We start from the raw sequence: 13,735 nt of genomic DNA, 5'->3' as shown, positions 1-13,735 counted from the left end.
CCGGTTTGCGAACCAGGGGAAAGTTCATGGAAGTTGGTGGTTTGTGAAATTTGACGAACCACGAACGGCACGGTTTGGTTTTTTTCCGGTTCGTGCCCATCTCTAGTCCCAAGTATTTAGGACAGCTGAAGGGTATGCCACAACAGTTACTTTTTAAAGTAGCTGAAATATCAGAAATAGTAAAGAGTCCAGTGGCACCTACAGACTAACACGGCTAACCCCTTAAGTGTCAGACTCATTGATTTAGGAAAATATCTTTTTTCTTATTTTAACAGTGATAAATGCTTGACCCATATTTGACATGATTTGACTAGTCAACTAACTGTTGGTTTGTTTGAACAAATGGCCAACTCTACTCAATATGCAGTCAAACAAGCAGAAAGGCTATTTTTAGCCCCCAAAATCTTACCACAGCTGGATTCAAGCACCAAAAGCTTAGCATCTGCACAGCTGTTTTGTGTCGCGATTTTCTTTTGGCTCGTGTAAAAAAGCCATTGGCATCTTCAGGGTCAACCATATTTTCATTTCTCCAGACGTATGTCTGCTGCAAGGCAACTCTATAATCATCTGCATATCTAAACAAGCAAGCAAACACAAATGGTTTTTTGCTCCTCACCTACTGTGTTACGTTTTAATTAATATTTTTATGTAAATACTGGTGAAAAAATGCAACTCTACTAACCTGTGATTTTCTTTAAAAAGATAAAATAGGACCATGAACAGCCCTTTTAGTGTAATCTGAGTTGAAGGACTTATAACTGGAACTAAAAGCACCTCTTCTTTCCCATGAAACTGTGTTATTTTTTCTTCCTTTTCAAGGACAGCTGCAAAATGTTTCTATACAAGGTCAAAAAAATTATTATAATGATTTGCAAATCGGTATTTGCATTGAATAAAGTTGGCGCAATCTAGGATTTATATCAAGAGAACGACATTTATTTGGAAAGCCTGGTTGTAAACTGTCATGCTTGTCTTTCAAAATCTGATGGCGGCGGATGATCTCTTGGTATTGTTTGAAGAGCTGAATGAATTGTTCAGCATTACAAAGAATTATACCATATGCCACCGTCAATCCAAAGATTCAGTCCAGCTCCTTGTGCAGTATTTGGAACACCACAATTTGTAGTGACACTAGAGTCACTCCAAGTACAAAAGCTATGGCTAGTAATAAAATATCAGAGAGTAAACAAGTAATTATTTCAGACAGAATACAGGAATTCTAGATAAAAAGATTCTGCAACTCAGTAGCAGCTACTTTATGCATTTAAGTTTTAACAATATGTTGTCATCTTGCAACATTAGATTAAATTCATTGGAAAAAGAATATTTGTGCATATTTCAGCTTTAACTATAGCACAGAAATCTGGCCCATTCTGACATTTATAGGCATTGGCTACAAAACCAAACACATATGTTATGGAATCGTCCTACTGTATCACCGTTTTAACAAATCATATGTATTTTTCCTTTATACAAGATATTTTTGGAAAGTTCCTTACAATTTGGGAATTAAAATATGAGTGAGGCTGAATTGTGGATTTCTAACAAGCAAAGGCTGCTGGAAATTTAGTATTATTCATTTTTATTTATATAGTTCACCTTTCTCACTGACATTCAAGGCAGACTACATAGTGTGATTCAATATAATCAACAACTAGGACATATAACGGGGAATGTGTGGCAGAAATTTGAAAACAAACATACATTCAAAGACAAAGATGAAAAACTGTTGAAACAAAGTAAATAAATACAACATATTTAAATGATGCAGAAACTATCTAGTAGGAGCATATCGAGACCAACTGACAGTAGCCAATGATATTTTGAGTCCCTTTACCGAAGGATCTCTCTAAGCCATTTCTTAAGAACAGCCCTATCTCCTGAATAAAAGAGCCCTCTTGAATAACTCGGGCAGCTGTTTATTTAGCCCAAGTGCAGGGTGATATCTGCAGAAGGTCCTGTAAAGATGAGCAAAGCTGCCATGGTGGAGCATAGGGAGAGAGGTGGTCTTGCAGATCAAGGCCATGAAGAGCTTTATATGTGATAGTTAAAACCAGGGCTTTTTTTCAGCCAAGGCCATGAAGGGCTTTATATGTGATAGTTAAAACCAGGGCTTTTTTTTCAGCCGGAACGCAGTGGAACGGAGTTCCGGAACCTCTTGAAAATGGTCACATGGCTGGTGGCCCCGCCCCCTGATCTCCAGACAGAGGGGAGTTTAGATTGCCCTCCGCACCACCAAGCGGTGCGGAGGGCAATCTAAACTCCCCTCTGGAGATCAGGGGGCGGGGCCACCAGCCATGTGACCATTTTCTCCAAGGGCAACTCACTGAGTTCCACCACCTCTTTTCCCAGAAAAAAAGCCCTGGTTAAAACCTTGAACCCAGTAACTGATGGGTAGCCAATGGCGGGACTGGAGAATTGGACTGATATGTATGCTCTACCTAACTCCTGCTAATAATCAAGTTGTGGAGATTTGCGCCACTTGAAGTCTCCAGGTTGACTTTGAGAGGCAACCTACACAGAGAGCATTACAGTAGTTTAGTCTCAATGTTACTCTGGTGTGAATCCAGGAGGCCAGATCAGCTGAGTCAAGGGAGGGGGGCCATCTTCCAAGCTAGTCTGAGTTGGGAGAAGGCCTTTTTTTGAACTCTCGTGATGGTCAGACACTGAAACATCTGTCCTTGCCTTGCAAGAACATTCAGCAACTGTGGCAAGTTAATTCTTCTTTGATAAAAGGATTACTACTTCCTCCTCAATGGTAGCATTCTATAAAATATTTGTGATAAAGTTATTTTTGGATAGGGAAAGAACAAAGGTAAATTTGAATCGTTTTCAATTAACTAATTAGTAGGTAGCTGTTAGGTATTATTTGTAAAGAGAATAATGTGTGAACCTTCTGCTTATGTAACTATCAATAAAATATGATTTTAAAAGTTTGGGAAACCCTGGCCACCCAACACTGGGATTTGAATAGGGATTTACATTAATAATTAAATTCCTACCTGTAAGATGGGGAAAGTAGCATTGGTTATACCCATATTGTGCAAGAATGCCACCATTTGTTGTCCACTCCAAACTTTACTAGATGTTTCATAACCTCTCTCTACGAGCTGACCAGAAGTTTCCCTTAACCAACTGCAAGCAATAATAACACACACACACGCAAAAGAAACAGAAAACAAAAGATGAGCAAACATACTTTTTGAATATTAGACTTCTGATTGTCTAGTTTATAGTATATTACAAACAAGAAGGCCAATAACAATCAACTGTTTCTAATACAGTTAGAAAACCAGTGGTGAAAATAATCCACAAATGTTAAGGGCCGATTCCAGACGGCCCTCTGCCTCCTGAAACGTTGCGCGTCGTCGTTTCGGGAGGCAGAGGGCCGTCTGGAATCGGCCAAGGTCAGAAAGGGCTTAAGTCTCCTCCCCTGTTTTGTGAATAGGGCCGATTCCAGACGGCCCTCTGCCTCCCGAAACGTCGCGCGTCGTCGCGCGTCAAACGCGAAATATCGCGTTTTCTCGCGCGAGTTTTGCGCGACCTCGCGCAAAACTTGCGCGAGAAAACGCGATATTTCGCGTTTTCCGTGCGACGACGCGCGACGACGCGCAACGTTTCAGGAGGCAGAGGGCCGTCTGGAATCGGCCCAGTTTAACCTAAGTTGCAGTTGAGGGGCCTTTCTCTTACACTTTTCTTTTTTAAAAAATGCACCTTACATTTATATCCACTCAAAATGCGATCAGTTGCTAGCACAAATGGATAATGCTTCAGAAAGACAATGAAAACGACATAAAAGGGGCAAGATTCAAAGACCTACACGATCAGACTCAAGTCAGGGTGGAGACGCTCTCAAACAGCAGGTGCCTTGTAACATAGATAATGAGACTGAAGAGTTTTCAAAAGAAAATTGCAATGTGGAACAGAGGGGCTTGCTTTTTTAAAAAAAAACGGTTTACAAACACCACTGGTTGCATATAAATTGCTTTCTAGATAGCAACATTTTCAAAATATTGGAGATTTACCAGCAGTTTGGGATAGGTTGCAGAGGGGAGAGGGACACAGAACGCCCAACTTATGGAAGGCTCCTTAAATGCGAAGCAGTTTTAAAGACAAACAGGCACAAAAGCTTAGGGAAGTGTTTAAATAGCTTGCGCAGGATTGTTTCAACATTGTTAGCTTTACTGGTGACCCCTCCACTTTATTTATCAACATATCCTTAATTGTTGGCCATTTATGTTTCATCTCCTGCTTTCCGCCTGGCGCTTTCACTAATGTTGGCAGACTTGACAAGGAAATCAACCTGGGTTTTGCTGATAAGGTTAAAAGGCTAGAGGCTGTTCCTTTCATCTGCTACAAAAGATTTCTTTAACATCTGAAAAAGCCACCAAGCTACATGCTTTTACTTGGAGAAGCCTGTTGGATACCACTCATTTGTCAGACTTGCCATGAAAACTGCAGATTAAGAAATGCATATGAATTCTGGAGAATAGTTAGTGAGCAGGAAAATCTTTCCAAGGCTCAAAACACGAAACTTGATTATTATTAAAATTCTGGTCTCTCTGCAAATCATTTGTCACCTCTAACTATCAATTGGACATACCATGGCCTGGACGGAAAAATATAAACTTGATTGTTCTAACCTTAACCCTGCCTGAGAAGAAACTGCATTTATTTTGAGAACAAAAGGAATTCATTTTGCAGACAAATGGAAATACGTCTTTACTCAACGAGTTGTTAAATTGTGGAATTTGCTGGCAGCAAATATAGTAATGGCCACAAGCGTGAACAGTTTTAAAAGGGGGTTAAACAGATTCACAGAGGATAGGTGCACCAACGTCTACTAGATACGCTGACTAAAGGGAACCTCCAGATACGAAGGCACCAAACCTCTGAATACCGGTGCTGGGAGGCAGAGCAGAGGAGGGCCCCTGTTTGGTTGGCCCTCCAGGGTTGGCCATTGTGTGAAACCGGTTGCTGGTTTCGATGGACCACTGGTCTGATCCAGCAGGGCTCTGCTTATGAGAATCAACAATGGACCAAAGTTGATTCCAGAAGACCTGAAGCTCGAGGACTAAGTACCAGGTGACATTGTCAGCAGCAAACACACAAGATGAATTTGGTTGCTGCTAGACAACTTCAGGCTGCCCATGGGACACACAAGTCTTAAATGTTCCCCTTTAATGCTTGGGGAAAAAATGCTCCCTGCACATACAAAAGCAGTATGCTTCATGGGGGCAGGAAGCCTTTTTGCTTTTAAATAGAACAACCCTTAAATTTTTGATCCACCAACTGCTGTTTGAAGTGCTACAGCCCCATAGTGCTGTACAGAAGTGGAACAAGAGTGGTACAGTAAAGAGGCACAGTCCCACAACAGAACCTGCTGTGACTTGTTTGAGACAGGTAATTGTTGGTCTAGAACCCGGGCGTTTTTTCTGGGAAAAGAGGTGGTGGAACTCTCAAGAGGGAAATGAGGGGAACTGATCTCTGTCTGGAGATCAGGGGGGACAGGGCCACTGGGCGTGTGAGTATTTTCAAGAGGTGCCGGAACTCCGTTCCACTGCGTTCCTGCTGAAAAAAAAGCCCTGTCTAGAACTCATTGGATGGGGACACCTTGACGAGCCGAACACAGCTGGCTGCTTTAAAACGGCGATCACAATGGCAGTACCAACAGGGCTGTAAAAATGGCTCATTCTTACCACATGTCACAGCTACCTCTGCTCAGTTAGCTTTCTCTTACTTTGTCAGGCTGCAGCACACAGCACGCAAGGGCTCGTGGTCCTTCCTCCGAATGTTGCCATTAACCATGGCGTCCAGCTCTTCTCGAGCCAACTTGAGCTGAGCTTCTGTCACACTGTAGCTGGCTGATTCCCGTGCACAGTCCTCAATATTATGAGCTTCATCTAAAATGACCACTTGGCCTTTCAAGTTAATCTCCATCTATAAAAAGATCACACACAGACACCCCAGTTCGTAATTAGTATCAGAGGCAAGAAGAACCCTGACACAACCCAAAACACTGCATTATAACTAGCGCTATTTCTTCCATTTATTTATTCAGAATATTTCTATGCTATCTCTTCAGAATCCTGGCTCAAGGTGGCTTACAATTAAAAACTGCAGAATTTGTTTTGCCAGGTTGTAGAATTTTGTTTTATTAACTGCAAGAAAGTGGGGCCGTCAAAGGTTGTTTATTGTTTAAAGGACTCAAACTGCAAGAATGTTAACTGGAATAATTTTGGAAGACAAAAAATTCACCCCACCTTGCTTTTTGCTTCTTTCTGTCTATTTATATCCCTCCCTATTCTCCAACAACCTTTGGATGTAAGTTAGGCTTAGAGTAAAAGAGAGGCAAACTGGCTTAAATGAATTTGGGATTTGAGCCCAGTATGCTCCAGTTCTTGAGCCAAACTACACATTACAGCAGGCACGGTTTCAACCTGTGGCCCCTGCTGCCATATTAAAGGAGAATTTAGCTTTTGAAATATTGCAGCGACAGCCTGATCCCGATTGTGCCTGTGACGCAACAGCAACAAGCGATCATGTCTCCCCCTCTTGCCCTTTTAAGTGCCAAAATGGTTGCCGGGAGGGGGGGCGCTGTTTCGTTACTTGAAAAGAATTGAAGGCCTGACAAGATTGCATGCTGTGGGCCTGCCCTTGTGGCAATTTTTAAACAGCTGGATTCCCTTCTAAAATGGCAACAGCTACAGGCCGAACGTTACGGCAGAGTCCTTAGTCTGACACTCAAATCACTAAACCAGACTGGGCCTCAACTTCTTTCCCATGTTTGGTCTTTCAAAACAGCATTTTAGTCAGCATATACTGACTGATTCAACTATCCTCAGGAAGACAGTCCCATGCTATACAGGATTACTCAAAAGTTGTGGTGACCACAGTGACAGCAAAGCAGTTAGTGCAGATCGTTAGGCACAACTCCAGCAACAACCTCAAGGGCTGGTACCTAATCACATGTTTGAGGGCCAACAGTATGGCTTTTTTCTTTTCCCAACAGCAGCTCTCTGCCACTGGCTTATACTTCATTGCAAGTTGCTTTTTAAACTACATACCAATGGAGAAGCTGACATTTTTCATTTAACAGAGAAAGTCAGAAGCAGGTTTCCCAGTACGTTGTCTGGGAACACTTAAGCTATGTGGGTGTTGACCCCATAAGCCCCTTGAAGGGAGGAGGCGGCAAAGGAGCAATGAAAGAATATTCCCTCACTTTCAGGGGGAGGAACATGCTGACCGGTGAGAAAATAAATGTCCTCTATCACCCCCAATCCAGACTCCCAATGAAGCTGATATCCCAAAATCTCATATCCTACAAGCAGATACTGAAATAAACAAAGGATCTGAACACACATAAGGAATATGATTTGACAAAATCTTGCACCAGTCTCTTCTTCTAAACTGTAATCTGGTCACCTAGAAACACGATCACAGGGCTTCCTTTGGATGCGGTCTTCCCTAGCCAATTTTTCATCTTATATTTTAAAAAATGAAAAGATATTTGCTAACAAACTTACGCTCGCTCTTATTTGTGAGTCTAAAAGATAGTTGTAAGGGCAAAACACGATCTCAGCTTCCTCCATAAGCTCCCGAGCTGCAAAATAGGCACAGGAACGCAGTTTCTTTCCTAGACGCACTAGATCTTCAATGTCCCAAGCTTGAGAGTTCTTGCGTGCAAACTGTAAGGTGTGATGTTCGCTAAGCTTATGAACTCCATGGTAGTAAGAACAACATATGCCCTGAAAATAAATGAGAAAGGAATTCAAGATCCGAACACACAGTACAGTATATTCTTCTAGAGTGTGTCTCAGGGAGTATCAATCCCATTGGAAAAAGACAACTAAAATCCAATATGCAGTGAATGGCGAAAAATCTTTAAGCCAACGTGTTCAATTCTGTCTGGAATCAGAACCATAAGACTACGATTCATTCTAATAACCAGGGTTGCATGGGTTTTTTTGCCAATCCTCACCAATCTCAAAATTCTGCTAAAAACATTCTTGCATATGTTTTGGAACTTTTGTACAAATATTCTACTATCAATATTTAGAAGAGTTACAGCCCGCTCAAAGAACCTGTTCATATAATGACCAAGCTGCAAACATTTCCATGTATGCCAGGGCAGCAGAGCAGTGTGCATACCATTATCAATGCATGTGACACTGATGTGCACACATGCATTTATACGGTGCAGGATTTCATGGCCCACCTGTCCCTTTGGCAGGAGCGGGAGAGTAGAAATATCATATGCATTTGCTGAGATTGTTTCTCAGGAAAGGAGCTGTGAAGGTTCTATGGCAGAGCAGCTGCTTGGGGAGCAAAAGGTCCCTGATTGAATCCCTGGCATAGCCATTTCAAAGGACCAGGTAGTCCCTGCTGTGAAAGGCCTTAGCCTGAGACCCTGGATAGCTGCTGCCAGTCAGAGTAGACAACACTGACCACAGCAGACCAACAGTTTGACTCAGTATAAAGCAGCTTCATGCATTAATCACATACAATGTAGGGATGTCTGCAAACTTGTGGGATTTTCCAGGAGCACAAGAAGAAATGCTGTTCACATTTAAAAAAGATAATCTGCCCTCATCCTGATGAGGACACAGAAGACAGAGAATGTGAAAGTCAACTGTGAATCAGTTAAAGGCAGCAAAAAAGGAATGGGGGCCACTGGTCTGCTCAAGCCCTTAAGATCTTACTACATTATCAAGGAGGGGGAGGCTTAGATCAAGTGAGACATTTTCCAACGTTTTATTCCCTGCCCCACATGAGAACTTGCAGCCCCCAACTTGTTTTATGCATCGATGCTAACTGCTTTACAAATTGCATTGTGAAAAGCTGAGATGATCTTTTTAAAATAAAGAAATAAAAGCAGCTGGGGTGGAAGCAGGCAAGGGAAGGACTGAGTGCCTTCCACACACTTGTCCACTAGAAATCATGCCCTTTTTAGCTCTGTTTTGCAAACCAAGTGCGGTGCCTGAGCAGCGATATGTGGGGAAAGCAGATGACATGGCCTTCTTTGAGACAATGCCCGTGTGTTCCCAAGTTGTTCTTGTGTAAACTTGCAGCTGGAAGAGCAGCTGCATTCCTGAGCAGAACCGGCTCCTCAACTCACAACCCAGGAATTTGAAATAACTCTCGCTGCTGTGAAAAGGGAGGAATTGTGGAGAAAGACAGCCCTTATGATATAATTTCACAAAACTAGTGCTCACCCACGGTGCTAATTTAACAAACTCGCCTCTGATTCATCAGATTAAAAGCTGTGGGTCCCCCCTCCTACCATTTTTTTATTTCCCAGGATGACCACTGAAAGCCGATTAAAGACAGAACGAAAAGCGCAAGTCCCTGAAATTCTACCCTTTAGAAGCTGCTTCAGCATACGGAGGCTGATAATCAACTGAGGAAAGCTCATCTCTGTCAAGCTTGTAACACAACCCTAAGGGGAGGTTGGGAGTTGAAGTGTTATCACACTCGGTGCCTCTTAGCTCGCGAGTTGTCATTTATCCGTTTATCAACCGACTTCTGCAATATGGTCTTGGGATAAGGCAAAGACCCCTAAAATGGCAGTGTTAATTGGCCCTCATTACCACGGCAGCTCCCCCGCAGGGCTTAGAGGGGGGCATGAAGACTGAACACTTTACTGACACTTGACACAAAGTCACTTGCAAGCAACAAGAGGAAGGGAGGGGGAGCGTGCAAGCGCTAAGCACACAATGTCTCATGCGTGCCTCAAGAAATGCCATCCACTGCCTGCTGGCTTTGAGCTTCGTTCTCGTGTGGCGCAAAGGACACATGTGAGACTTAAGAACATAAGAACATAAGCAAAGCCATGTTGGATCAGGCCAGTGGCCCATCCAGTCCAACATTCTGTCACACACAGTGGCTAGAAATCCAGTGCCATCTAAAGGACTGTCAGTGAGGCCAGGACACCAGAAGCCCTCCCACTGCCTTCCTTCCAGCACCAAGACACAGAGCACCACCTCCCCACAAAGAGAATACCATCTATCTCCTGTGGCTAATAGCCACTGATGGACCTCTGCTCCATATATTTGTCCAGTCCCCTCTTGAAGCTGGCAATGCTTGTAGCTGCCACCACCTCCTGTGGCAACGAATTCCATGTGTTTATCACCCTTTGTGTAAAGTAGTATTTTCTTCTATCTGTTCTAACCCGACTGCTCAATAATTTCATAGAGTGCCCACGAGTTCTTGTATTGTGAGAAAGGGAGAAAAACACATCTTTCTCGACCTTCTCTAACCCGTGCATTATCTTGTAAACCTCTATCATGTCTCCCCTCAGTCGTCTTTTCTCCAGGCTAAAGAGCCCCAAGCGCCTCAATCTTTCCTTATAGGGAAAGTGTTCCAACCCTTTAATCATTTTAGTTGCCCTTCTCTGTACTTTTTCCAGTGCTATGATATCTTTTTTAAGGTGTGGCGACCAGAACTGTACACAGTACTCCAAATGAGGCCTCACCATCGATTTATACAGAGGCATTATGATACCGGCTGATTTGTTTTCAATCCCTTTCCTAATAACCCCTAGCATAGCATTAGCTTTTTTTATGGCAGTCGCACACTGTGCTGACGTTTTTAGTGAGTTATCTATCATGACTCCAAGATCTCTCTCTTGGTCAGTCTCCGCCAGTTCAGACCCCATCAACTTGTATTTATATTTTGGATTTTTGGTTCCAATGTGCATTACTTTGCACTTGGCTACATTGAACCTCATTTGCCACATGGATGCCCACTCTTCTAGCCTCGACAGATCCCTTTGGAGTGCCTCACAATCCTCTCTGGCTTTCACCACCCTGAACAATTTCGTGTCATCTGCAAATTTAGCCACTTCACTGCTTAATCCCAATTCCAAATCATTAATAAACAAGTTAAAAAGCATTGGACCCAATACCGACCCCTGTGGCACCCCACTGCTCACCATCCTCCACTGTGAGAAGTGCCCGTTTATGCTCACTCTCTGTTTCCTATTAATTAGCCAGTTTTCGATCCACAAGAGGACTTGGCCCTTTATCCCATAGCTACTGAGCTTACTTAGGAGCCTTTGATGAGGAACTTTGTCAAAAGCTTTCTGGAAGTCAAGATAAACAATATCTATCGGGTCTCCCTTGTCCACTTGTTTGTTCACTCCCTCAAAGAACTCTAACAGATTGGTGAGACAAGATCTTCCCTTACGGAACCCATGCTGAGTTTTCCTCATCAGCTTTTGGTCATCAATGTGCCCACTAATTTTATTTTTGATAATAGTTTCCACCAACTTACCCGGTATTGACGTCAGGCTGACTGGCCTGTAATTTCCCGGATCTCCCCTGGAACCTTTTTTAAAGATGGGGACAACATTAGCTACCTTCCAGTCCTCAGGAACAGATGCAGAGTTTAATGACAGATTACATATTTTTGTGAGGAGATCTACAAGTTCACACTTGAGTTCTTTCAGAACTCTTGGATGTATGCCATCTGGGCCCGGTGATTTATCAGTTTTTAAATTATCTAGCAGTCGCATAACCTCCTCTCTCGTCACCTCAATGTGACTCAGGTCTTTCAAAACCCCTCCCAAAGTCAGTGCTTCCGGAGTGGGCATGCACTTCTTATCTTCCACAGTGAAGACAGAAGCAAAGAACGCATTCAGCTTCTCGGCCATTTCCCTATCACCCTTTAGTAATCCTTTTACGCCTTGGTCATCCAAGGGCCCCACGGCCTCCCTAGCTGGTTTCCTACTTCTAATATATTTAAAGAATTGTTTATTGTTTGATCTAAGTTTGATCTAAGAATTGTCTATTGTTTGATTGTTTATTGACTTGATCTAAGGAGAACTGGGTCTGAATTCATGATCAGCCATGAAGTTCATTGGGTAGCCCTGGACCACTCTCACTGCAATCCATCTCACGGGATGAACATGAGGATAAAATAAATGTATTTATTTTATGACATTTCTATGCCGCTGCTTCACTGTCCTGTTCAAGGTGGCTTACAATTAAAATAATAAATTATCAATATAAAGACAAGAAGCCATTAAAATAAGCCATGAGACCTAAAAATAGCCTAATACTGCCATAAAACAGAGAGCAGAGCATTAAACTGCTGGAAACCCTAGTTAAAAGCCTGTGTTAAAAAATATGTTTTGGCCTAGCACCTAAAAAATGAAAAATATGTGCCAAGTGAGCCTCAAGGAGGAGAACGTGCTAAAGGTGAGGAGCCACCACAGAAAATGCCCTCTCTCTAGTTGCCACCGTCTTCACCTCTGAGGGTGTAGAGAGCAGGGCTTGAGAGGCAGATCTTAACAGGAGGTTTGGACAAATAAAAGCTTGTACTTCTGGCATGTAGGAGATCTCTTAAAATGCACCTCTAAGAAAAGGTATTCTGAGAAGGTCAGAGCATTTGCGGATGACATAATGTTAATTGTAGAGGACCCATTGGAGAACATGCCAAGAGTGATAGATAAGATCAAGGAGTTTGGAGACTTGGCAGGTTTCTTCATTAACAAAAAGAAGTCAAAGATATTATGCAAAAATATGACTAAGCAGAAACAACAATTGTTAATGGAAACAACGGATTGTGAAGTAACAAGTAAAGTGAAATATTTGGGAGTCGAATTAACTGCAAAGAACATAGATCTATTCAAAAACAATTATGAAAAACTATGGACTCAGATAGAGAGAGACTTGATTAAATGGAATAGATTGAATTTGTCATGGTTGGGCAGGATTGCAGCAGTTAAGATGAATGTGTTACCAAGAGTAATGTTTTTGCTACAGACAATACCAATCATCAGAGACTCCAAACAATTTGAAAAATGGCAGAGGAAAATATCAGATTTTGTTTGGGCAGGCAAGAAGCCTCGAGTGAAAGTGAAAGTTTTACAAGATGCAAAGGAAAGAGGCGGAATGCAACTGCCCAATCTGAGACTTTATCATGATGCAATCTGCCTAGTTTGGTTGAAAGAATGGATGACATTAAAGAACAAGAAACTATTAGCCCTAGAGGGATATAAAAAAATATTTGGATGGCACGCATATTTATGGCATGACAAAGTAAAGGTCAACTCGATGTTCCTGCATCACTTTGTTCGGAGAAGTCTATATATAATCTGGAAGAAGTACAGAATTTATCTACAAGAAGGAACCCCTTTGTGGGTGGTTCCATATGAGGTGATAGACCCGAGAGCTGTTGATAATGAACAACAATGTTTAACGTATAAAGAAATAACTAAAACTGAAGCATCCAAACTTAGAATAAAGACACAAGAGGAACTATCACCTAACTACGATTGGTTCCAGTATAGACAGATCAGAGACTTATATAATTCGGACTCTGTAAAGGGAGGTATACGAATAGAGAATTCGGAACTAGAGCAGACCCTTCTTAAAGAGGATAAGAAAAGAATATCCAAGGTATACCAAGTACTGTTGAAGTGGTATACCGAGGATGAGATAGTTAAAACACAAATGGTGAAATGGGCTATAAACTTTAATAAAGAAATAACAATGGAGGCATGGGAATACTTGTGGAAAACTACAATGAAGACAACGACATGTATTAATATCAAAGAGAACATTTACAAAATGATCTATCGTTGGTACATGACACCAAAGAAGATTGCGCTAGGGAATTTGAATACTTCTAATAAATGCTGGAAATGTAAGAAGCATGAGGGCTCCCTCTATCATATGTGGTGGTCGTGTGAGGTAGCCAGGCAGTACTGGGGGGAAATAATAAGAGAAAT

General features: G+C 42.1%; 1 protein-coding gene across 1 annotated transcript in view; it reads right to left on the bottom strand.

The window, feature by feature from the left end:
* The window catches only part of BRIP1 (BRCA1 interacting helicase 1), a 157,532-nt gene that overhangs the window by 97,298 nt on the left and 46,499 nt on the right, over positions 1–13,735 (bottom strand). The window contains exons 7-11 of the mRNA XM_055001863.1: positions 7,527–7,748; positions 5,741–5,940; positions 3,003–3,135; positions 683–837; positions 410–575 (exon numbers count right to left, since the gene is read on the bottom strand). Of these exons, the coding sequence (XP_054857838.1) occupies positions 410–575; positions 683–837; positions 3,003–3,135; positions 5,741–5,940; positions 7,527–7,748 (876 nt within the window). The remainder of the gene's footprint in view (positions 1–409; positions 576–682; positions 838–3,002; positions 3,136–5,740; positions 5,941–7,526; positions 7,749–13,735) is intronic.

Source organism: Eublepharis macularius, chromosome 17, assembly GCF_028583425.1.
Source record: "Eublepharis macularius isolate TG4126 chromosome 17, MPM_Emac_v1.0, whole genome shotgun sequence".
Taxonomy (NCBI): domain Eukaryota; kingdom Metazoa; phylum Chordata; class Lepidosauria; order Squamata; family Eublepharidae; genus Eublepharis; species Eublepharis macularius.
This window is presented reverse-complemented; position numbering and strand designations above follow the sequence as displayed.